The sequence below is a fragment of the Rhagoletis zephyria genome, unplaced genomic scaffold (genome assembly GCF_001687245.7).
Source record: "Rhagoletis zephyria isolate East Lansing unplaced genomic scaffold, Rhagoletis_zephyria_1.1 Rzeph_scaffold_00163, whole genome shotgun sequence".
NCBI lineage: Eukaryota > Metazoa > Arthropoda > Insecta > Diptera > Tephritidae > Rhagoletis > Rhagoletis zephyria.
Genome location: NW_016157247.1, coordinates 275,237 through 301,675, shown reverse-complemented (window position 1 = coordinate 301,675; position 26,439 = coordinate 275,237). Strand labels below are relative to the sequence as shown.

General features: G+C 34.0%; 1 protein-coding gene across 1 annotated transcript in view; it reads left to right on the top strand.

Moving 5' to 3' along the window:
• Positions 1-866: 866 nt before the first annotated feature.
• Positions 867-26,439, top strand: part of LOC108355504 (uncharacterized) — a 71,721-nt gene continuing 46,148 nt past the window's right edge. The window contains exon 1 of the mRNA XM_017606670.1: positions 867-1,597. Within this exon, the coding sequence (XP_017462159.1) occupies positions 1,277-1,597 (321 nt within the window). The 5' untranslated portion in view covers positions 867-1,276. The remainder of the gene's footprint in view (positions 1,598-26,439) is intronic.

Below are 26,439 nucleotides of genomic sequence, written 5' to 3'. Positions count from 1 at the left end.
TTTCTTTTATTTATGTGGTATCTGATATAGATCGACCCAAATTTTAAATGAAAATTATTGGCAATAAATAAAGTTCCAACAGCATCATTTTGAATTTTGCTGCTATTACTTTGACCGCAATTGTTTTTTTAACATGTTTTTATGGTTTTTTTTTTTCAATTATATAACCACGTACATAAATATTTTTGTATAAATTAAAAAGTGTTGCCATGATCTTAACATTACTTCATTGAAATGGATCACCTTTGTTAATATATGATTCGAAGTTGGGCTTTTAAAGCAAATCCTATATTTCTCATTTGCTCGGACAAATTATGCGATTGTTCCATATGATTGGAAACAAAAATCTGGCAAACACTAGTTGTACCCGGAGAATTTTCGAAAAAAATTTAAAACAACTAAATTTTTTATTTCATTGGAGATGGAGAACCAACTTCTTTCACTTCTTTACTTTTATTTTATAGCGACTTTTTGGAAAGTGCTAACATTTGTATGTTGAATACATATAAACTTGAACGGAAATGGGGAAAAAATACGTAAATACATACGTGTTACATTATTATTTTGTTTTCAGATTTCGAATATGAACAATGCAATTTTTATGTAACAAAAAAACGGAGGCCGCAATATAAATATACTGTATGGAAAATAAATATCTTGTCGTGCATATAAATTATTTCTGGTCTCTGACTTTTGCTCTATTAAGTACACCCAATTCCCCGAGCTAACCTACCAGCGTCAATGTGAACTCAACATAAATATGAATTTACAAGTCGAAGGATGCCATAGTGTAGAGCGCACTGTTGCAAACTGGAATTAATGTGTAGTTATGTGTAATGGTTAAACAAGAAAAAAATAAAGAAAAAACACTGAAAGTGAATGAAGCAAAGGTTTTATGATTTTCCAGCGAGCGTGAATTTGAAACTCAACGTGGGGTTAAAATATCAAAATCCGCTCGCGAAGGTTCCTTGTTTTAAAATAAAATACAAATTAATTTTACTAACAGACGAGTGAGTGAATTTCAAAGTATTGCAGCTGCACCGAGCAAAGCGAAAACTACTACACAATCACATACACATCCCCTTTTGCAATTCACTCACCTACACGCTTGCCCAGTTGAAACACACACTTGTAAAATATTTACTGTTACCTTTTGCTTGCTCTTTGGTTGCTGCTTGTGCGTATGTGTGTGTCCCTGTTAGCCCTACAAGCACCGTTACACATTCCATCAAATACATATTTTGTGCCACTACACAAAAATACAAATCTACGCTAAATGCTAGTGAGAAAAATGTCGGCGGCTGTCAGTTCAACCGTGGCTGCACTTGCTGCTGTCGCAGCGACTACTACAACAACAGCAGCAAAAATTACCAACTTCACTACAACGGCTGCGGCAGCGGTGGCTCGAGCAAACAACAATTACAGCAATGTTTCCACAGTAATGGGCATAGGCAGCCAAGGGAACAGCGTAAGCGCGACATCTGCTGCTGTTGCTGGTGTCTCCGATCATCTGCCGCTTCAGCTGACCACTGCCAAAGTGGATTTGGATTTTGAAATAGATATACAGCTGCTAACGAATGCTTACGAAGGCACAACGGTAAGTTGCTAAAAAATTTCAATCTTTGACCTTTAATAGATTATATCTCTAGTTTAGAGTGAAAAGTTGCTAAGTCCACTTTTTATGAAAACTCGTATTTTGATAGAGGAAGCTAGAGAAATTAAAAATGCATCGTTTCGAAAAGGAATAAGGTCCTTGTTTTATGTTTTCTCGGTTATATCCAATGAAAGGAAAATTTGCTAAGTCCAAAAAAGGCACCGAAAATTCGATAAGGACAAAATATTACCTACGAAATATTTTAATAAAGATCGAATCCCTCTGATTCGTATGGAGTTTTGCTTTGCTTTATACAGGAAAAATATTGAATTCAAAGTTTTGCGCACTACTTGAAGAAAATGGCTATAAGAAGTTTTTTCCTCTCCTGTTCAATTTTTAAATTGGGACTTAGCATTTCTTGGGGCGCTGCATTTCTCTGTTAAGATGTTTTTACATGAGGTGATTTATTGACTGGCGATAATCGCCTGCAAAAGTCGACTAGGAGTCTACTTTATGGCAAGCGATTTTTAAATTACCATTTAAACGAACAATTTTTTTTAGCAACTCGACTAAGGAGTAAAACGCCTGTAAAATCGAAAACCAAATTTTCGCACTAGATTTAAAAAATTAAATAGCTAAGACCCTATTATGAGTCTTTAATTATTATTTTTGAATACTTATTAATTTTAGGTGCTGAGACATGTATTAGCAGGGTTGCATCGGAAAGAAGCACTTTGAATGCGTGTTCGTTCGACTCATTTCTTTTGTTGCATATCAACACTTTTGGTGGTGAACATCGACTTTTAAATATGGTAATCAGTAAGCTGTCTCTTGTCTCGAAAAAGGTCACTAATTTGTAACTTTAGGTAGGTCCCTCAAAGCAAAATTCGGAGTAGAAGATAATTGCATTCGGTTTTACTCTAAAAATCGCAAAAATGGAGTGGAGAAATATTTTTTAACTACAATTTCATTAAAGAATATACCTAAATACTTCAATATTTTAAAAATTAAATAAGCAAGATATTTTTCTTTTTAATGAGAAAAGGAGGAAAGTTAAATTAGAAAAAAGCAAATACAAAGTTGATGTCCTTTGGTTGATTCTAAGTATGTATTTGAGTCATGAATTTACATCAGATCTAATTGAATGGCCGAGGGAATAAGACATATATATGCAAACTTGCCGACTTCCACTGTCTATCTCACTTTTACACTTTTCTTGAAGCGCAAACGACGATTGATTCGCCTGTTTCTCCTTCTACTTTCATTATGGCATTATTGAGTTACTTTGTTGCGTTAACGCAGCTAATAAATATGTGCAGTACTGGGTATTTTTCAGCGCAATAACGCAAAGCAACGCCGCGCTACTCTAGCCTACTGCTCTTCTATTCTCAATTAGGTCAAAATGAACGTGACGGCATTGTTCATTGCTTCCCATTTTTCAGGGTTCTTACCCCAAAAAACTCAGTTACTGTGATTTCTATTCACATCCACTCGCTTTATCGCCGAGTAACTATGTACATATGTAAATATATTCGGTGTTGTGCAAAACATATGCAACTAAGTATGTTGCTCCCTTGGTAAATTTCCGAAAGGTGTTTACAATACATACCGATTGCTGAGTAAATGAACGCCCTATCTTGGATCTCGGTTCAAAAACGCCCAATCTCACTTGAAAATGTACTGAAAATGTGCTGAGATAGGGTGTTTTTGAATCGTCAGCTGAGATTGGGTGTTTTTGAAACGAATTCTGAAATAGGGCGTTCTTGAAAAGTTTTTTGAGATAGGGCGTTTTCGAACTGGCTGCCGAGATAGCACGCTCTTCCTCTCAGCAGGCAATATTCTTTTGACCATAGATACATTTTTTAATGCAATTCCATTTCTAGTTCAGCAAGATCGAAAAGCACTACAACAAGGATTTTCTGCACAGCAGTAGTTGCACTTGTTTTGCTCAATACTATGCATACGCTTTCACAAGGTAGGGAATTCATAATGCCTTCCACTTAATGAATAAAACAATATTCTTGCGAATTAAAATTTATGAGCCTTCCTCCATCCATTTATTACATTTTGTCGCTTTGCGAATGGGTTCGGTATTCATAAATGGCCATAGGCTCAGGTTGGACAGTTTTACATATTATGACACCTTAGTGTGTTTCCGGTTATAAAACCTCAACTGCCAATATGTGCAGCAACAAAGGAGTTTACTGAGTCACGGATTATAAATTCATACATACATACATATCGAGCCCTAACCGCCAAAAAGATGTAAGCGACATTTTTTCAAAATTTTATTTTTGATGCAGAATTGCATTTAGTTGCTCTAAGAACATTTCTGCATCAAAAAGAAAATTTTGAAAAATGTCGCTTACGTCTTTTAGGTGGTTAGGGCTCGAAATGTATGTATGTATGTACATCGAATTTTTCCGCGAAGCTCAGGAAATGAACTACTATGATAGGGTTTGTTTCAGTTTCAGATTTTCAGTCTACGTTTTTTAAACGAATATTTAGATAAATTTACTGTATTTTTATCGTTAGCTTTTTATGGGTCCTTTATTGTTTTTTATGTGTTACTTGGCTTGGCTGGGTTGAAGTAAATTGTTTGTGAAAGGCGCAGTTTTTTATGTTCTGTCTTAAAAAATATGCTGCGCCACTCTTATTTTTCTTCCTCTTCTTGTTTGGCGCTTTAACTGCCTAAGCGAATCAGTCCAGTGCTGTCCCTTTTGTACCAACTGACGCCAATTGGAAATTCCAAGTGAGTTAGATGTCCTTCCCACATGGTCTTTCCATCACAATGGGGGCCTACCTCTTCCTCTACTAGCACCAGCGGTTTCCGAGTTGAATACTTTTAGAGCTGCACTATGTCCATATCGTTGTAAAGCTCATTAGCGCACACAAGGGGTGGGTTTTGGGGTTCAAACCCCCCCTAAAGCTAATAACCTCAAATACAAACTCAAGGAAATTATAAGAAATATTTATTATAATTTCTGTTGCTTGAAAAAGCGCTTTGCTTTTGCTGTAAATTTTCATGAGGAAATAAATATACGAGCATTTTTTTCTTGAGAGCTGCAAACTGATTTATGAAAATTTGGTAGAAGAAAATTTCTTTTCCATTTCTCGTCCGTCGTTTTATATGAATTTTTCGTTTTTCTTGAGAGTTCAGGTAATTTTTTCGCAACTCGAAATATTAAAAANTACTGACTCTTTTTTAAAATTGTTTTATTAGGTACATTTGAAAGTTGAGGGCATCTTGAGTTTATAGAACTTTTTATTAAACAAGTAGTTTTTAAGGAAAGAACACAACCGACTTCAATTCTCATATACAAATTTGGGGGTACCGTTAATTTCTTCATGACCCAATCATCGGATCTCTAAACCAAATTACGGGACGACCCTTGAGGTACCATCTTTCCAATAAAAAAAGGATTATTGAAATCGGTTCACGTGGTAAAAAAGTTATGTATTCCGGCGAATTGATAACCTCCCCTTTTTTGAAGTCGGTTAAAAGTGTTTGAGTTCTGTTAATCTTATGTAAATAAAGTGCAGTTCATGAATTTTAAAACGTTTATTTATTTATTACATACTGTACATAAAACATGCATAAATGTATTTTAAAGAGCGTATTATCAATCAAATTTTCAGTATTTTCCGGTGATATATCTTTAGAAATATAAAACCCCCCCTAAAATATATTCCTGGGTGCGCCCCTGGTAAAGCTCATACATATTTTGCTAAACTTCATACAACGTACTCGTATCACGAAAGGATTAATAGAAAGTGTTGTAGTGTGTAGACTTTTCTGGAACTTGGCCTTCACTGTTGGAGTGGAGTTAAAAAAAAAAGTTTTTGAAATGGAAGCAATTTCGTTGAAGTTGAAGGAACTAAGCATATATAAGCTTTAAATAAAGCAATGCCAACCATTATACTCGTACGCTGAGTACCGTTATAATCTAATGCAAAATTTTCCAGAATTTCTTCCATTAAGCAATCTTCTTATTAAACCTTGGGAAACACTCTGGAAACTAGATCAGGCGCCACAGTTTTTTTAGCAGAATTTTAGAAATACGAAAACTGCGATATTTTAGTAGCTACTGAAGATAATTCACTCAAAATTGATATTTACAAAAATTTTCAGACGAAAAATAAGAATATTATAAATGTTTGGAAAATTGGCGTAGCCACGCCCACTTATGGTTACATGTGTATATCTTGGTAACCGCTGCATCAATTTCTTTAAACTTGGCACACTTGTTGGTCTTGGTACAGCATACCAAATGGCCGAACATTTTTAAAATTGGACAATAACCACGCCTACATCCAATATAACGGTAATTTAGAGAAGTACGAAATCTTCGATAAATCAGTAAATATTAAAGCTAATTTATTCAAAAATGATGCTTGCCACAATTCGTTTCCAAGAAATACGTTTATGATAAAATTTTGGAAAATGAACTTGGCACCGTCCACTTATGATCACATATACATATGTATCTCGCTAACCGTTCTAGCAATTTGTACCAAACTCGGTATGGTTATTGTGCTTGCAAAGCAAATCGTTGAAAGTTGTTGAAATCGGACTAAAATTACGGCCGCATTTCATATAACGGTAAATTTCAGAAATGCTTGGAACTTCAATATTCCGAAATTGAAGGACGCTAATTTACTCAAAATTGATATACCCCGGCTTTCCATGTAGCGGTAGCTTTCGGAAAGGTGAAAATCTTATATTAAATGCTTGCGCCGGGTATTTAATGTTCGACTCCGCCCGAACTAAGACTTTCTTACTTTTTATATATTAAAAAAAAAAAATTCTATGAAACATCTATCGGGTTCAAAACTATCCTATCTTTTAAGTTGGAACCAACAATACACCCCCACCAAATTTCATTGAAATCGGTTAAGCGATTTCGGAAATTAGCGTAAACGAACACAGTGACATGAGATTTTTATATATTAAGATAGATGTAAAAATAAATTTTAAATAATTGTATAAAAGCAGAAACTGTTAACCAACGGCACATTTTTGGTCATATACATATGTATATTTACATACGTATGTGTCAAAACCAATATCAATTAAATACTATGTATTTAATATAAATCTGACACAAGTTTGCATATATGTGTTAATTTTTTCTTTTTTTTTGGGGGGGGGGGGGGGAAATGACAAAATTCAAAAAATGCATACTCAAATACCATGTATACATACTTGAATGGATGCAAAAGTTCCAGGAAAATTAATAAAATATAAACAGATGCATGCACAAATACATATAACAGCGTGCGTGGTAAAAACTGTGCGCAATTTTCTGGAATAAATGTAATAAAATAAATGCGATAAACTAAATTTTTAAAAGAGTTTTTGAGTGGCTTGGAAAAAATAAACCAAAAAGTTTGTTTGTATTAAATAATAAATAGCAATTTAAAGAGTATATCTGCGAATTTGTTGAACCGCTTTTGTGTATGCTACAGGGTTAAAAATTTCGGTTTTAATTTTAAACTTTTTGGACTACATATATCGCCAAAATAAATTTAGTTTCAAATACAAACCTTCCAAGTTAAAAAAAAGAGAACACCTATGTTGAGTTTAGAAACAACAACAACAAACAATTTCATAATTAAGAATAAAAAAAATCTTAAATTTCATGCTCCGTCTGATGGGGATTGAACATCTTTGGTAGCAACCAATCGTATCAAGCATCTTTGCACACTCAGCTACAGCCACGCATGTAAATGTGCTTTCAAATGATGAGTTTGTATCAACACCACATTTCGCTGTGTGCAAACATTTTCTATTTCGGTTTAGATTTTAAACCAAATTTTATATATATGAAACCTAAAAACTACAATTAAAACATTTTGGTCTGATTTTTAAACCACGAACTTTTTGGACTAAAATTTAAACCAGAATATATTAAAAATTGCTTTAAATTATTGACTGGTTTAAAAAGTAGACTATAAAAGATTAAATAAGGCAATAGTCCCAGGGCGGTTTAAAAATTAAGCCGAAATTTTTGACCGTGTACTTTTCGATTAAAGAATTTATTATAATTTTATTTTTATGAGCTTCTAACTAAACATGTGTACATACGCATGATACAAAAAAAGAAGGTAGTTTCACTTTGACATTTTTTGACATAAACTGTGCTTATGACGTTTATATTTTTCGTAAATTGCCCAAGTAGCAGTTCCACCTGAAAAAATTATTGCTTTGGAAATTTTAATATTTTTTAAGGAATTTTTTATGAATTAAAAACAAATAGCAGGCAAGGTAAATTTACTTATTTCATCGTATTAGCAGAGCTGTTAATAAATTTGTATTGATTTTAAATACCAGCGTTACATGAAATATTATTATATCTGAAAGAAATTTTGAAATTAGGATTTTGCTTTAATTTGGATCCTCTCAGAGCTGGGTAAATGCAAGTACATTACAATTACAATTACATTCCTCAGTAATTGTAATTATCAATTCCTTCAGTCCACAGCAAAAGAATCGATTACTTTCTCAATTCCTTAAAGTAATTTCAAATATAATTGTTTTTTTTTTATTCCATTAAAAAAAAAATTCATATTGTAATTGGAATAAATTACGTGCTAGTAATGTGATTTTTTCCAATGCATTAGCATTGTGTACGAAGCGCCTTAGAGCTCCTTGTAAGAGTTTTAGACGCTCTACTTCTGCTGGTGACGCGTTGAAAATTTTTTGCAGAAAAGTTGTTTGAATAAACCAACAACACCTTTGTGAAGATACCATGCACGTGGTAATCCGGAAATACGTAGCTAATCGTACTAAATAATGACGAACAAAATTGCACAAATAAATAGATTATCTATGTGCATTACACTGTTATACGGGTATTTTATTTGCCTTCCGTTTTATATCCCTAAAATCTCGCTATAAAATGATGCCCAAAATATGTTGTTTATATAATTATTGAACTAATTTTTTTAATATTTTTTTTTTAAAGTTCTTGGTGTTTGTTATTTTATGGCCTTATAACAAATATATTCAACAATTTTTATTGAGCTTGAGGCCGTTTTTACTGAAAAACTTATTGTTGCTTTTCCACGATAACCCAATTGTTGAATATTATGTAAAAACCAGTTATTTAATTTCTTAAAAGAATATGGTAGCTTCAATTTAAAAGAAAATGTCAAAAGCACAGTTTACGTCAAATGGGAGCAATGGCGAATAAGAAGAAGACGTGAAACTACCTTTAAATTTTGGTATCATTGTGAAATTATAAAGAGGTGAAGTAATAAAACAGCTTTTTCACTTTGTTTTCTTAACGTTCAGCTATCTTATAGAAATTTTTAAAGGCAAATTTTCTAATAAGATAGCGTAATATCTTTCATCTCGATGTAATTACCTCACCTGGTATAATTTTAACATGCATATGTACAAAGTTCTGACGACAGAAATTTCTTTTGAATGGGCACACCAAAAATAGTGCTAAACCTTATATTTACATACGTACATATACAAATATGTCAAACATTTACGAGAAAAGCGGTTTTGGAAGTAATTAAGCGCCTATAGCAGCAAACCAAAGAAAGTACTTTAGATTGCCGATAACGACTTGTTACAACGAAAAGAATAAATACAAATAATATGGCGAGCAGTGTTGCCGCGAAGCATTTTTAATGGTAGCCAAATTCCTTTAAAAAAGGGCTAAACAAGAGCTAAAAAAGTGGTTGTGTTGGTAGCTAAAATTGTTTACTTCCAAAATATACGACACCAGCTTGCTGGCTCGATCAAGTGATTGCACCATCAGGCTCGAAGCATATAACTTACCAGCATGCTGGTACAATATTTATTTCTTTACAAATGAGGTCGAGGAAAGATCGAAATGATTAGAGACGAAATTTCATAATTTTTCTGCCATTTTGTTAAACATTGTTTATAGAGGTCGAAACTTTTTCTTATCGGTTTTTGTACATATCCTCACTTTTAGTATCCTTTGGTTCCTCTAAATTTCCTCTTCTGCTTTCGCGTTAAATGAGTTAATATTCCACAAACACGGCTTTGACTCATATAGTGCTAGAAATTTCCGCCAAAAAATTTTCAAATAGCAGCTGGTACAATCACAAGAACATACACGGTCAATCGACTTGATGGCCCATTTAACAAATGAAGCATATTAAGGGCCAGTTTTTCATTGCACGGCCGTGGCTTAAACTAAGTTTAAACGCCCGATCTGCCTGGTGTAAACTAAGATCAGCCAATCAAATGGCTGTTCAATTTCAACTTAGTTTACTTGATCTGAGTTTAAACTGGCACTGAAAAACTGGCCCTAAGGGCTGTAAACTTATCTATTTTAAACTATAGTTAAATCGTTAACAGACAAGTTACAACAGCCCTAACACTTTTACAGTATGTATGTATAAAAACGTAAGGAACATACAATACATACATACATGTATATATATCAGTCTTTCTTAGTTTAAAAATTCATCTCTTAAATAAATGAAAAAAAAAATAGATCAAATTAAACGTATACAACTTTTTCATGCCTAGTATGAATAAACTCTCCAAAGGGCTAAAAAAAAGGCTAGGGGCAACTTTAAATTTATGTGGCCAAAAAAAGAATGTGGTAGCTAAATCTAGCCACCAAAGGCCTAAAACGGCAACTCTGATGGCGAGTACTACGAATACAAATTTTTTTCAGACTTTCCATTCTACATGTACGTTCATGAAATTCCTGTCGGACATTTCATACTGAATACTTATAACAGAATAATGGAAAAATTTTCTGTAGAATCAAATGCTAATGCCGGATTTCCATAATTTCCGTAAAACCAAAATCTGCAAAGGCTAATGCCAGATTTACACAACTTTTTCTCTGGAACCAAAAGCCTAATATCGTATTTTCACTGGCTATATTACTTTTATAAAAATATTTAGTCATGAAGTTCGTCTCCACGTTAGAATTTTTCTAATTGTACGAATTTTCCGGATTGGAAAAATAAGTAAAAACCTTGCCTTCGGGATGTGGCATATTTAAAAAAAAATCCCGTTAGATAAATGAGAATACCACTGCTACTTTATGCACACTTTTCTTAGCGCAAAAAAGCTAGGACTTCAAATTTGGAAGTATTTCTTATAATTTTTTTTTTTGGGCAATAGACTTGTTGATGCATAAATTTTCGCTTCCTACAGGGTAACCAAGAGTCGTATTTGGTTAATTCACATACCACATTTGGGAGAATTCATGACAATAAAAGCCAGCAACTGTCAATTATCTACGATCATGTCCACATGCCTGCCATCGCAGACATAGGCAATTGTCCAAGACCGCGCATACATATAACGAGCGCAATACATGTCACTCTTCGCGCAATTGTGCTTTCATTTTTATTAATATTCATGTAATGGCGAAAAAATATGTTTTTGGTTTTTCACACGTTCGCTTAAAAGCCAATTGAAAAACGAATTAAACTGAATTGCAGCCACAGTGAAAAGCTGTCTGCTCTTGACATTTGATATGTTTGGATATTTGGAAATATTCTTGAATTTCATTCAATACAGCGGTGAAAATTTAATTTAAATAATTGAAAAATTATAAATCTAATAAATTTTGGCCGTGATTTCTTTGCGAATTTATCACAGAAACTTCAGTGAATTCAATAAACATTACTCATACGCCTTGTAGTCCTACTATGCCTGAAGACGGAAAAGGATAACTACTTTTGTTATTGCGTTTTAAACATGCCTTTGTTGTTTGTGAAATTCTCCAAGGTCATATGAGTTAAACTCCCTAATCTGCTAAGCTTACATCCCGAAATTCTATATGTAGAAAATAGGTTGAACGCCATTATTTTTTTTTGGTCTATCACAGGGCTGGCGCAATAAAATAATTTGGCCACGGTAGTAATTGAGGGCCGAATTTCTCAATTACTAGTAGTGGTTACTGCATAATCGAAACAGTTTATTTTTTCATTTACATTGGAGACCAAAGCAATATCTATTCACGCACAACAATGTGGCTCAGAAGTGCCAAAAATACAGACCGTAATCAATATTTGATTAATGAGTTTTAAGTTCTGAGTACTTTCGAGTTCTTTTGTGAGTACTGAATGCTTTCGAGTTCTTTTAAGTTTTGAGTAGTTAAGAGTTTTTTTGTGAGTACCGAGTACTGAGTGAGTACTTTAAAAACCGGGTGCTGTCGATCCTTTTGAAAATCGAGTTCTGAGTAGTTTTGCTATCGATACTACCCAACACTAGTTGTAATATAATGGGCGTAGCCACAAAAATAGTGAACACCATATCTTCGCAGGCATTAAATAAACGAAGGTTTGAGGCTTATACGTGGCAAAGTTTATGGGTTTTATCAATAGGTGCCAGCAATTACTGAATCTTAACGTGAAGACCCAAAGCGCGAATAAAACTGTTATAGTTATGATAGATATCATTCGAGCTTTTGAATTTTTTGGTAAAAATATTGTTTCCAAAAATTGAAAATGTGTCCAAAACTTAAAAAATTTTAAATCCGATTTGGACTTACATGAAAAACCAAACGGAGAAAGAGGCACTTAAGAGTTTTTTTGGTAATAAATTCTGCCATCGAAGAATTTCATCGAGGTTTTCTGAATTCAAGAACTTATCGGAATCATTCAAATTTATTTTGTATCCTGATGTGACTTATTTGATAAATTGACCTTCTAAATTTATTTCGTTGGAAATCGTAGGTTTAGAAGTGCAGCTGATTAATCTGCGGAGTAATACAGTATGGACTTAAAACTTTGTCTAAACAAGGAAAGAGATGGGATCAATCGAATTAGAATGACCATCAGCCAATTTGACTAAAAATGCTAATACTAAACTTTTAGAGACCTCGAAATCGATTTCAGATATATTAGCTGTCTGCAGAAGCCATCATTTGTTATCTTGACAACATTTTCATATTCATACCTATGCATGTGAGTCCTACCGCGTAACTTACACAGATGCATTTAAAGGCGGATTCATCGTTCCACCTCAAAACTTTTCTTCCATGTGGTTGTTGTTGCATTTCTCTCCCAGAGAGAATAAAATTTCAGAACTAGCACAATGAATCCGCATTAAAATACCTCTAATTCGTTATTTTAAATTTTTTGTAGGATTTATGTGTCAATTAATGGCTTCAAGAACAGTGATAAATCATAGTTTCTTTTTGGCATATAATGACTATATTTAATATTACTTTGGAAATAATGGCACGTATATGTATAAAGGTTCGCCGGCCCTGGTCTATCAATATTTCAAGCAGGGACCGTGACAGTTACAACTTTTATTAAAAAAATCACTCTTTAACAATTATTTTTTGACTTTTATTTAATTACCCTTCAAATAACCGTTATTTCTGACTTTTATTTTATAAATCGAAAATAACAATTATTTTTGATTTTTATTTAAATAATCTGCAAATAACAGTTATTTTTGATTTTTAAATTAAACGTCTTAAATAACAGTTATCGAATACTTTTATTTATAAAAGCCATAAATAAAAACCAGTCACTGATCTTTATTTTTTCAATCATACTTATAAAAGTCATTTGAATAAGTCGTAGTAAACTTTTGTTTTCCAACACCTTCTTAACTGTGAAAAAGGTTAATGACTTTTATATGATTGATTTAAAAAATAAAAGTCGGTCACTGATTTATATTAATGACTTTTAAAAGTAAAAGTCACTGACTGATTTTTATTGATGACTTTTATAAATAAAACTCCTCAATAACTGTTATCTAAGCCATATAATATAACAATCAAAAATAATTGTTATTTTGGATTTATAATATAAAAATCAAATATAATTGTTATTTTTTTAAATTTTGCATAAAAATTGCAAATAAAAATTTATTTTCAAATTTGAGTCTCGGTGCAAAACGGAATCGATTGGTATGTTTCACTTAGTTGTAGAACATTTCCTTCATAGTGAATTTTTCCATTACAGTTTTCATCAATAACTGTTATGTTCGGTCCCTGATTTCAAGTTCTATTCTACACCTTTGTTAATAAAAAGGTGTAAAATTTTCTAATTGTGTAACAATTCATAGAACGGTTAATCTCACAAAGAAATAAATTGGAAGAACATTTTCTGTTCACTCCCTGGCGGCAACAATGATCCGGTTCTATAGTAAATCTGTCCAAGAAACTTTATGGTATAGTTGGTGGCAATTTCGGAATGGATGCGTATAATTGTTCCACAGAAATCCAACATACATACTTACATAGACTTATTTCAGGCGAAATACCTTAAAAGTAAGTTTCACGAAAGCAATTTAAGTGAAAATAAATTTTTTTTACATGAATTTATTACGGTAAAAGGCGCGCGATGGTTTTGGCGGTTGATTTATGGGTTGTGATTGAGATTTACCCCAGCACAGCTCAAACCTGGTGTCTCTCAATTGTGCAACAGGTTTATTTATTTTGACATTCACGGCACCCTTTCTAACTTGGCGATTATTCGTAATGACTCCAGCGCCACGTGACAGCTCTTTTTTGCAATAGTATTGCCTTTGCCGTTACCAATACATATTTTGAATATAAGCCAAAGTGGATCATCAATAAGATTTTTAGTAATAACTTAACTCCAGTGCCAAGTGGCGGGTGAATTTGTGAATCTACACTATCCAGAGAGTTACTCAAAAACACACAAAAAACTTCGTTAAAATCCGTCTGAGCATTTAGGAGGATTTCACTCACAAACACACCTACAGATGAATTATATATACGTTTGTACGGCGCCACACCAAGTTCCAGTACTCTACCATGAACATGTCCAGAGATATTCGGTATGAAAATTTCGGTTTTTATGGGAGGTTCAACGCCCCCTATATCTAAGAAGTTTAAGAAAGTTTTAGCTTGAAAATATTTTGAAGATGGTTAAACAAATTTTAAACCTCCTGTTTTTGAATTGAGTTTTCTTGAAATAAATTTTACTCAATGTAGCACGCAAAAATTTCATACAGTCAGCGAAGCGGGTGAGGGCGATCTAGTTTATTATAAAACAAAATAAGTACAAATCATTTCATATGTATATTCAAAAATATTTTGCAAATCGCACCAACTTAAAATCGTACGATTGGGGCATGACAGGGCACTTAGGACTACACCGAAGGCGGCAATCTACACCTTGTAGCATCTCTTGCCGGCGGATCTGTCGGCCAAGAATATAGCGTCAAAAACTGGCGCTAGGCCAGTTTGTGTGCTGGTCTTACAGACATAGTAGTATAGAATCGACTTTACTTGGACGGATTGATTATGTGATCCCGGATCTGCGCTTTGGGACGAAATTCGAAGCCCCCATAGGGGCCGAAGGATGGCTCGTTAAATGTCTATACAGACAGATCGAAGATGGGGAAGGGTGCAGGGGCGGCAGTCGTATACGCGAGGCTCGACCTCAACAAATCTTATAAACAGCCAAACTATTGCAGCGTTTTCCCAGTGGAGGTATTGGCCATAAGAGGGCGGCGGAGCTACTGAACAGCACTCCAGAATCTCTATATAGACAGTCAGGCTGCAATAAAGGGGCTACTATCCCACAGCACTTTCTAGGTGCCGATTTCTCTCCAAGCGATTAAACTGGAACTCGCCCTGTCCATGATCCGGACGGCGCAGAAGGCGTGGAACAAACCGCAAGGCTGCAAGGTATTCAGAGTTATGTGCATTGCGTACACTGAGAAAAAAAACGCGTTGTAAGAATACAATTTTTTTTATTTGATTACCATTTAAAAATGTTCGTATTTAATTCAAGTGAAAAGTCTTAACAAATGGATTTTTCCATTATACATACACTACGTATAATGGAAATATTCAATTCAAATACGCCCGTATTAAAATGAAGCATTTTTCACTACACGTATGGCGTTTTGCACGTCTCGGATGCTTTTTCATATGTAATTAAGAAAGTATATTTATACAAAGCATGCACAGCGGTGACAACACATACGCACATACACACATACATGGTATGACATAATGCACTAATCGCGCGCTATGATGTTGATTCAAAATCAACATTTGAAAACACTTTTACATGTATGGCTGTAGCTGCGTGTGCAAAGACGCTTGATGCAATTGGTTGCGGCCAAGAGGCTCCGGGTTCAATTTTCATCAGACGGAACATAAAATTTAATCTTTGTTCTTTCCTTCTTCGTTACGAAAAAGCATCTGTGCACTTCACAACGACATATTTTGTAACGTATGTACACAAATGTAAAACGAGTTGTGTTGGTGCTCTTTCATATGCGTGTTTTTTTTAATTGAGCACGTTTTATTCTAAATTTTTTTTCCCTCAGTGTAGTGGCTGGCTAGCATACCTAAACTAGCCAAAACAGCATGCCAGCCTTTCTTTTCTGTGCCACCTGATGCAATTTGAAAATGCCAAGTGAAGTCAAGTCCTTCTCCACCTGGTATTTCCAACGCAGAGGTGCAAAAAAGGTTAAACAACATTGACTCTAATTGTATCTGTTGTCAGGAATTTACTGAAAAACTTAGAATCCAATTATGGAGGACAATAACGGCTTGGCCAATGTTAATGTAAGTACTAAGTCTCTTCCAAATTTCTTCAGTAGCTTTCGAAACTAGACCGAAAAGAGTGCCTAAATTTTTTTTTAGTATATATAGTTGAGATGCGTAATCGTGCCTCATTGACTAATATGTTAATATGTTATTGGTAGGGTTGCCAGATTTTGTATGCACGAAATCAGTACTTTAGACTTTTTCATGCTAAAAATACCAGTACTTTTCAGTACATATTTATTCAAAGCAAAATTATGAATGTAAGTAACAGAAAATACTTTAAAATGCCAGAGTTCTTGTTTTTAACAATATTTGGATATAAAAATAAAATATAGTTCATAAAAAATAAAAGTGTTTTTAATTTTCACATTAGTGTAGACATCATTATACACAGAAGCCAATAAATTATTTTATATTTGTGACATTTTTGAATAGTAATAGTGAGATCATTCCCATTTTCAGTGTTTAAATAGTCAAAGAATTCTATACAGTACATTTTAAAATTACTTTCAATTTTAAGTTCGGTTTCAAAATTTTTCAAATTTTATTCTTAAGATCCTCTCAGTTGCTTCGTTTGAAAAAAAATCCAAAATTAAATATTTTTTCATACCGTGAAATAGTACCACTTTTTAAGGACTTCATCTATATTTCCTCATGGCGTAAATAATTTTTCAACTACGCAAAAACTGTGAAAGAATTCGCGAAAAAGAGTATCTAACTCTTAGCATTGTATGCAAAACTCTTTTACAAGGTCAGTAAATTGAGAAAAAGGAGTTGTAAGTTATAGGCAAAAGACATTCGAATATTCAATTTATTGGTGTTAAACTGAAAGTTATTTTCGAGAAAATTTACAATACTCTACAAAAATTGCAGCCTTATTTTTAAGTAATTTAAGCTCCATCATATTATCGCAACTGGTATGTAACGACCCGGCGATATGCCCATAAAACGATTGATCTTTTTGTGGTATTAATTTTTTGGGCATATCAAACATTATCTATAACATCTCAACTATAATTATTTCTTCTTATTTCTTACAGTACAGTGTAAGTAAGCTTCAATGTTTTGTAGAAACCTTAAGAAAATGGGAAAGTATTTTGTTTGAATTGGAAATTCAGTAAAAATCAGTACAAATTGAAGAAATGCATAAAATCAGTACACGAGTTGAAAAATCAGTACTGTACTGATAAAATCAGTACATCTGGCAACCGTAGTTATTGGTCTCAAATAATTTTCATCCAAATCGGTAAAGGTTAAGTACCTTGAAAGTTTACAACAAAATATTATATTTCCTTATCTAAAGGCCGTTTCACACGATTTTTTGACAAGATTGGGACAAAACCCAATATTTCTCCATCACACGATTGGTTTACCAATTTACGCAAAATTTTATGATACTAATGTGTTTTCTAAATATAAAGTAAAGTTAGGCATAAGTAGGATTTTTTAGGATAGCACTCGATTCCTACGCCATCTGTCGGAAGACAAACACAATGCTCCGTTTAAAAATCTTTGAACGAAATAACAATAATTCATAGCGATCTAGAAATCTAGGAGACAATAGTTCCTAAGTTAATGATGCCTGCCTATTTATATGTGCAGACACATGTACATATATGTTGAAGTATGACATTTCATTACCTTATCATAAGCGGTTCCCGAGATAAGCGATATGAGGAGTTCGGCTTGTAGTTCAGATACCACGCTACCTTTTTTCCAAGACATCCTTTTTTCGTTATATGTATGTACCGAGCGTAATTGGTTGTAGAGATATGTTGCTTTTCGCATTTTTGTATGTATGTCTGCTGGCACACCACCTATATATCGGAGTTAACATTTATGTAATACATAATTTAAGATATGGGATAGCCACACGTGTTACATAAGTAGGAAAAAGTTTTAATTGCCAGCAAGAAAAAATATCAAAACGTTAATCCATTACGAGCAATACATTTTGGCTGCGTTACCCTTTTGTTCTGCTAATTAATAACATACTCGTTGTAAATACACATATCTACTACGAGTGAAAATATATGTATGTACATAAGTTTTCTTATTAAATACCAACGCAAGCTTTTAAACGTGGCTACGTAAATTTAATACCAACTGATAGCTAGCTGCCCAAATGAATTCATCTTCGCGCTGATAATCAAGGCAAAGTTGCTTCAAGTAGTCCCCCAGGTGGCTCATTGTCTCGTCGTTTGTTTTATTGTCTGGCTCAAGTTGCTTGAAATAAAGCGAAACACACAGAAATTTACAAACATACATATCTATGTTCGTAGCGTGCTTGAATGTAGTATCTGGCTTACTTTCAGGAAGCTGTGCAGTTATTGTTCATCGCTTAAATTTTACCTAAAGTGAATAATAAGTATATATACATACATCACATATGCAGAGGTAGAAATATGCATGTAATTTTGACTGGATTAAAAAACATTATGAGTTTGCAATTGCACCACCAGTTCCCCAGCCCCTAGTTTAAAAGCTCCTTTTTCAGAGGAGTTCGGGGTAATAAAAATATTTGTCCCTGGCGAGTCTTAAAAACAGCCAAAACATAAATTTCTCCCCATCTTTTTTCTTTTTACCAGATTTCAAAGAGTGGTTTTTCCACTGTATAGTCCAGGATTCCAGGGCAGCCCAAACTAAGTTATTAGTGTTAAATTTATTAAAAAACAAATACTTATATCCGTATTTACTTGCTAGCAGGTAGGAAAGGAACGTAAAGACGTCTTACCTTTTTTATAGTGGAAGGGCTGATTTTTACGTGTGTTTTACAGAAAACTTTTACTGTGATATTTAATATTGCAAGCCATTTTTCGGTTCCCTGAGTTCGAAATAATGCACTAGCGGATTACCGGAATATTATGTTTCTCATACTCCATGCATCCACGCGCTTGATAAAACCTTCCGTAAGCCTAGTGAACAGAAAAACGTCGAGGCCTGGTGGGGTGCAGAAGACGCCAAACTAAGATGCTATGTTTTACAACCTATTAAAAAGAGATTGCGGCTGTTTTAATAAAAACATATATGGATGTAGTGGCTGACCCGGAAAACTTCGTCTCACTCCAAATAAATTTTTTAATTTCAACAATTCATGTTAACCAGCTCCATTGGCACATTTCTCAGCTCTGATTATGGTTTTTTGGTCAACGGAACGGAACGGTCCCTTTTCCGTCTTAATTTGAAATGATTCGGTTCGATGTGTGATTATCGTAAATTGCGACTGCGTGAACTAATGTTCCTTCTTACGATCGGCGGCATAATCGCGAAGTAATTGAGAGATAACCGCAAAAGAAATGCAATGTTCTCATTTTGTTTATTTTTGATCAAAATTCCATTATATCTTTTTCACAGCCAGCACTCTAATCTACCCTAACCAGCATGATTTTTTAGCATGGATACAATTTTGAAATTGGGCAACCACTTAAATCGGTCCAGGTCCGTGAATTGTACTGTGTTTGATCTCAAACTGATTTAAGACTTGTACGGTTGTCGAACTTACCGATTCAATTAAAACAAAAGAAAATTTCCATGCAAAATCTATGTAAAATACACTTTTGCAGAATTTTCATTTTTTCCATAATTTTAATTTAATTAAGGTGGAACCGTAAGCTTACAAAAAATGTTAACTTAAGAAAAACATTTTTTAAACCAGTTCCAGGAAACTAGCCCACGGCCGTGCTTGCTACACGCGAAAACGACTGATCGGATTTGTATGAAACTTTGCACACAGATCAGGGCAACTTACTTTTTCTTTCTCCCCGCTGGCCACCGCGAAATTCCCCGATTTTCGGTTAATATCCCCACACTGGTATAATTCCATTACAAAAACTCAAATTTCTTAATGTATGTACATAGGTACAATATTTAAATGCTAAATGTTTTCACCAATTTCTTAAAAAAATATATCTTATTGCATAACATGCGCCATATAAGTCAAAGTTTAAAGCTTTGGGCAAAACTCACAAAAATTCAACAAATTAAAAAAAATCATTAAAATTTTCAACTTTTCACTCGGAATTTGTAAAAGTCACTTTAATTTTAGTGGCTAATAAAAATTACCGTTTATTTAATTTTTTTTTTTTGCTGGGGCCTTTCTCACTTTCTTCCGAAAGTGTACTGCACTCTAGGTAAGTTCTTTAGCCATTTAGAATTAAATATTTAATCGAAATTCCTTGCAAACGGCAGCTCATTCCCCGATTCCCCGCAACGAGAGAAATTCTCCGCAAGTTGGCATCGCTGAAACAAATATTTTATGACTTAGATTGAAAAATTGGCTACTGTTTTTTAAGAGTAACCACCTGTTAATTCTACTAATGTTATAAATGTAAAAGTTTGTAAGTTTCGATGCTTGGAACTCCATCACGCTAAAACGATTGAACGAATTTGCATACCAGTTAAAAAAATTACATTAAATTTATAAGTTCCTAAAATATTACAATACAGGTGTCAAACAAAAAAAGCTAAAAAAAGCTTCGTTTCGAAAATATTTTTGAAGAGAGTTGCCACCGGTTTGGAAATGAAATTTTACAAACAGATAGTTTATGATCGGGATTAAAAATAGGTTACTTCCTTTCCCGATCAGAACAGAAGTTGGCACACTTATTTACTACGTACTTTCCAAGGATGCTCATTAAATTGCGCCTTATTTATATGGATAAAATTTTCGTTGAGCTACAAAGCAAGATTCTCTCTAAAAAGTTCCTTTCATCATAAAAACTTGCCCTGGTAAAAGAGGTGCCTCAAAGGTGCTGAAGAACAGCATACTCATGAAATTTTTCACAAAGTGGTCAAAAATTAGGACGAAATGGAGTCATCACACAAACAGTCAGCACCTTAGCGCCTTGGCACCCACGTCACTGTTGACAGTTACAAGTTTGAAATAGTAGACGACTTCGTTTATTTGGGAACCAGCATTAACACCAATAATAATGCCAGCCTTGAAATCCAACGGAGAATCACTCTTGCCAACAAGTGCTACTTTGGACTGAGTAGGCAATTGAGAATTAAAGTCCTCTCTCGTCGTACAAAAGATCACACTCTATAAGTCACTCATCATGCCTGTGCTGGTGTGTAGCGCGGAGGCATGGACAATGAAAACATCTGATGAAGCGGCTCTTGGAATTTTCGAGAGAAAGACTCTGCCAAAGATTTACGGACCTTTACGCGTAGGCGATGGCGAATACCGCAGACGATTTAATGATGAGATGTATGAACTTTGTTCAAAAATTATAAAAATTCTGCAATGTTGCATCTAAATTTTGAACTCTTTAAGCTGTATTGTTTTGAGTATGCAGGTTTGTAGGCAATTATTTAATTACAAGTATAACAATTTTATTCCCTTTGAATTTTTCTGCCCTAAGTTAATAAATTATTGCGGTTATACTTCTACTGTTATAATATTTTAAGCGACTGCATTTAAGTGCAACAGTGCACAAAATAGTGCAAAATTCCATATACATTTTTAAACAAGCTAAATCAGCTAAACATTCCACACAAATTATATGATTCACAGCTGGTGATTAAATAAATGTGAATTCAAACCATTTGTCAAGTTTATTCGTTGTCACATAAATCATAATAACTAATATGGATTTTAATTTAATTGTAGAAATATATTTTGTGTAACTGCATCCCATACGTATGTACATACATACATACATACACGAGCTGAAGCGTATGATGGGAGACACCTACAATAGGGTAAATAGCATGCAAATAAAATAAATATACATACATATGTATCTCCACAGACGACAAATTACTATACTTATATACAATTGTTACATTTACCCGCTAGCATTGTATTCACTAATTTTGAAATATTTGCACAATCAAGAAATGAATTGCTCAAGAATAGGCAGATAAATGCGCACAGCCACGCAGGTAACTCTACTGGCACTAAATTAATGTGTTACTAGTATTTTGCTAGCCTAACTGGTTAACATATCGCACACGATCTTCAAAGGTGACGCAACTAAAAAAAAACTATTTCTTAGCACATGCTAATCATTTGGGCAAGGGGGACTTTACCTTAGGGTTTTTCAACAATTTATAATACAAATTTCTCCAGATTTTGTACATTTTTAGTGCACAATTTCAAAAATTCCAAATTTTGATCTGTGTCACTTTTGAAGGTCGTGCGCGATTACCAGTGGTTAAAAGATGCAGCGTTCCAATTGTGCTAATTGAATTTAAGAAATAAAAATAAGCTAAGACTTCCAAAACATTTTTGTCGGACGTTTAAAGTGTTGTCCATATAGTGTGTGGCGGTCAATTTGTCTATTTTGTGTATGCATAACCAGAAGATAATTTAGGTAAGCTATCTTAAATGAAACCGTTCTAAAAGACTTACCCAATCAGGCTGAAAAAAGTGCTTCCCTGCATGCCTCGTGAAAAGGGTTTTCTAAGACTCAATGAAACATTTTTGATAAGAACCTTAAAAAGTAAATTCATTAAACAAGTAAGAATGATTTTAATGAATTAAAAAACAGCTTTAAAGAGCTTCTTCAAAAGGCCTTCTGAAGTAAATTCTACAAAGGGCATGCTGAAAGCTCTTCTTTGGGTAGCGAAAGCAGAAGCCGTTCAGTTTGTGCTGCTCCATACAAAAAAAGAGAAAGGAATGACTCTCGGGAAGGCATTTGGGAAGAGAATTTAGCACAAGGAATTACCTACTGGGTTGTATGTACATATGTAAAATCTCTCAGCCTGATGAACTTGCACTTTTTTGGCATTTGCCTGAAGTTAAAAAAGTAAAATTTTAACCAAATAACTAAAGGTAAAGTCATGCCGACTGCAGATACATAGGGTCTTCTGCACTTAGTCCTTGCATTGAGTTCGTAGGCGACTTTGCTTTTGTATCATCCATCTTTGCGTGCTGATTCGACGAATATTTTTACCGGAATCTCATTACCCATGCACGCACGTACAGTGGGTCATTCCATCTTCTTCTGGCCTCGTCGTCCACGCGAACATGGCAGCAGAATATAGACTAAAAATAACAGCAGTCAGGGGGTACAGAACCTTGGTTAACCCTCGGCTTTAATGTTGGATTACTTAAGACAAATCAGTGAAAACGATGCCCACTGTATTCTTAAAGATTGTGGTACCTTTGGACTTATACAGCTATTTACTTTGCCTTATGGAGGGCAATGTAATGATGAGATACTCTAGACCGCTAAAATTTCTTAGCGGATGAATCCAACGTCGAAATGTGTACTTGTGGTTGATGAAATTTGAGGAAAACTTTAGACTCAGTTATGAATTGCGTACTACGTCGACGGTTTTAGAATGTGGAGATTTTGCAATAATCAGTGCACCGGATTGGATAATTGAGTGAAGGTTGTGATTCCGCGAACTGGGGCTCTGCTAATCGCTTAATGGAACAAGAGCCATTTAGTGAATCAGGTTTTGTGGTAACCGTCAAGTGGCTCCAAAATCTTGTGAACAAGAGCCACAATGACCGTTTTTGGATCCTCAACATTTGAAAAGCCATTAAGTCATTCTTGAAAATAGGATGGTAGAGGAGTTTCTCATGAGATAACTGGATTGTTCACAGGGCACGGTCTACTGGTGCTCAATAGAGATTACCACTGAGATTACTGTTGTTAGCTGAGGTTTTTACTACTTGGTTCTTGCATGAACAATACACAAATACTTTCAAACACACATAGAATATTTTCATATGACACACAAAAACAGCAGCTAAAGCTATAACAAAGCAATAACGAATTGCCATAAATGCAAACAACAATAAAAAACAACAGCCACAACAAAAACAATCATAGTGCAATTTACTTGCTCACTAACAATAACAACATAGTAAACTTTCACAAATGTATGCATAAATATTTGGACAAAGTCAACATTGCTTCGGCATGAAGCTTACTGCATGCAAATCTAATAGAAAATCTCGTTAAATAAAAGCACTAAATCACAATAAAATTAGTTGTAATCCAAATTCAAATAACTAACAAATTATTTCTTGCAAATATTATTGCCTAGTTTAGCAAAATTTCATGGTAGGAGTAAATTCCAAGAAAATGCGGGTGAATAGTCAACAACACTTCCTCAGGAGAAAGGCATTAAAGCTGTAAGCTGCACAAGCAATGTTAGATTCTTCTTTGCTAATTATCGTTTTTGTTTGTAGTGCTAATCTGATGAGCAGCAGAAATATGAACAGACTGCAATAATATTTTCGTTGTAATAATTTGGATATTTTGGGATTTATGGCCAAAAACAAAAACCGTATTAAACGCAAACAATGTGTATAGTAGCCTTGAGCTGTTTGAATTATGTTTAGAACAATCATGCTTTGAAATACAAATGAAACAAAAGAGTGTTAGATTCGGCTTTAAGCCAATTTCGCAAAAAAATACCGATATACCGTTAAAAATACAGACACTGCTTAAAATTTTGGTTGTGCTATTTGATATGTATAAGAACAGAGGAATTTGAAAAGAAAAAAAATTAAGGCTGAATAAAAATAATTAACATTTAAATTGCATATTCTAAAAACGTTTACCATATTTGATAGAAACAATTTTTTGTCATAATTGTTCATCATATGCAGTAAGTTCACTTAAATGTGTGAAAATTTCGACCAAAGGAATTTAAATGCAACGAAATTTCATCTTGTCATCTTGTCTTCTTGTTTCGCTTTCCTCGTTCGAGGCTAAGCGCAATGTGTAGACCAACTTTGGTCGTGAACTGTGAATTTGTTTTTGGAATACATATATATATATTAGAGTCCAGCGCAATTGTATTTGCCGCATTTCGTTCAATAAGTACTCCTTGCATTGTACTCTACTCCCAACACATTGTTACTCTTTTTCCGCATACATACACTACTTGGCGTTGAGAGAGTAAATACTTGACGTACTTGCTATTACTCCACCAAAGTACGTACTCTACTTTCCCTCATCGCGTACGAGAGATATTTGCTGCTGCCAAAAGGGAGTAGCAAATCTACTCTCTGTATACTTGTAGTACGGTAAGTACTTGCGTATTAAATTTCAATTCTGGTTGTTAGCCTACTAGTTGATATCGTTTGCAGCGCTGGTCAGTGAAATTGAAAGAGTAAAAATAGAATATGGAAATCGACGATGTAAGGAAATGTTTACGGCCTTATTTATAAAAAATAACGTAGATTTAGACAGTTGTTTAATGTGACATTTTCATAAAACTTTTGTATTCAAGCAGCTTTTTAAATCTATGTATGTACTTAAATTTTTATGAAAGTATTATTTCTCGTCTCTAATTTTCTATAAAACTATTTGCAGTCATTAACCAACAAATAAGTTGTCAAAAACAATAACTTAAGCAATGCTGCTATACGAAATAAAATTATTAGTGGCAAATCAAAATTTTGAAAAGTGCCGATTTTCACATTCGATAGTTGGACATGGTAGCGACGAGATGTACGAGCATTTTTTTCTTAAGAGCTGCATACTGATTTAAGAAATTTTTTATAGAAGAAAATTTATTTTCCATTTATTGTGCGTAATTTTATATGAATTTTTAGTTTTTCTTGAGAGCCTTTACAAATAAAAAAAATTTCGGAATATGTACATACATATGTACATACATACGCAGCCATATAACTTGATTTCAAGAGAAACGAATTTTCATTTGGCACGTTCAGAAGGCGAAACAGCTCAGTAACTGGTGCGATTGCACCTTCTGAACGCGTTGTTGCGTACTTCTGATCAACTGAATAGTTGCGTGTTAGATGATCGTAATATTTTTCTGATCATTTGAGACAACATGTTGGTGTGTACCTTTGAGAGTTGAATTTGACAGCTAATGTATGAAGTCGTTCAAAAGACGCATAACGATCACTGATTTTTGTTTAGCAACGGTTGCGCTCAACTGCTGCGCCTTCTGAACCTACCTATTGATAACTTTTTTTTTTTGATAACACTGCGACAGCTCAAATTGGTATTGAGTAAACCCAAATGCAAGATAGAGTTTTTGAATTTCATTGAGTTTTTTTAATAAATACTGAAATTAGAGGTGTATGAATGGCGAAAGAAAAACTTCATCTAGATTTTTTTAAATCGAAACTACATTTTAACATATGTACATATGTCCATGCATACATAAATATATTTAATATGAACCCATGGTTTCAATTCTACGCATATCGTCAGGGTTTTCCTCACAACTTGGTTTTGCTGCAGTGAAGCGACAGAACAAGTGACGAGAAAAAATATATGCGGACACTTACATATATATGTATCTATGCACATACGTATCTATGCACATACATACATATGTACTTAGGTATGTATATCAGCATTTTAGTTGAAAGTACGTTTTGCTCGTCGCTCTCTTCATCGC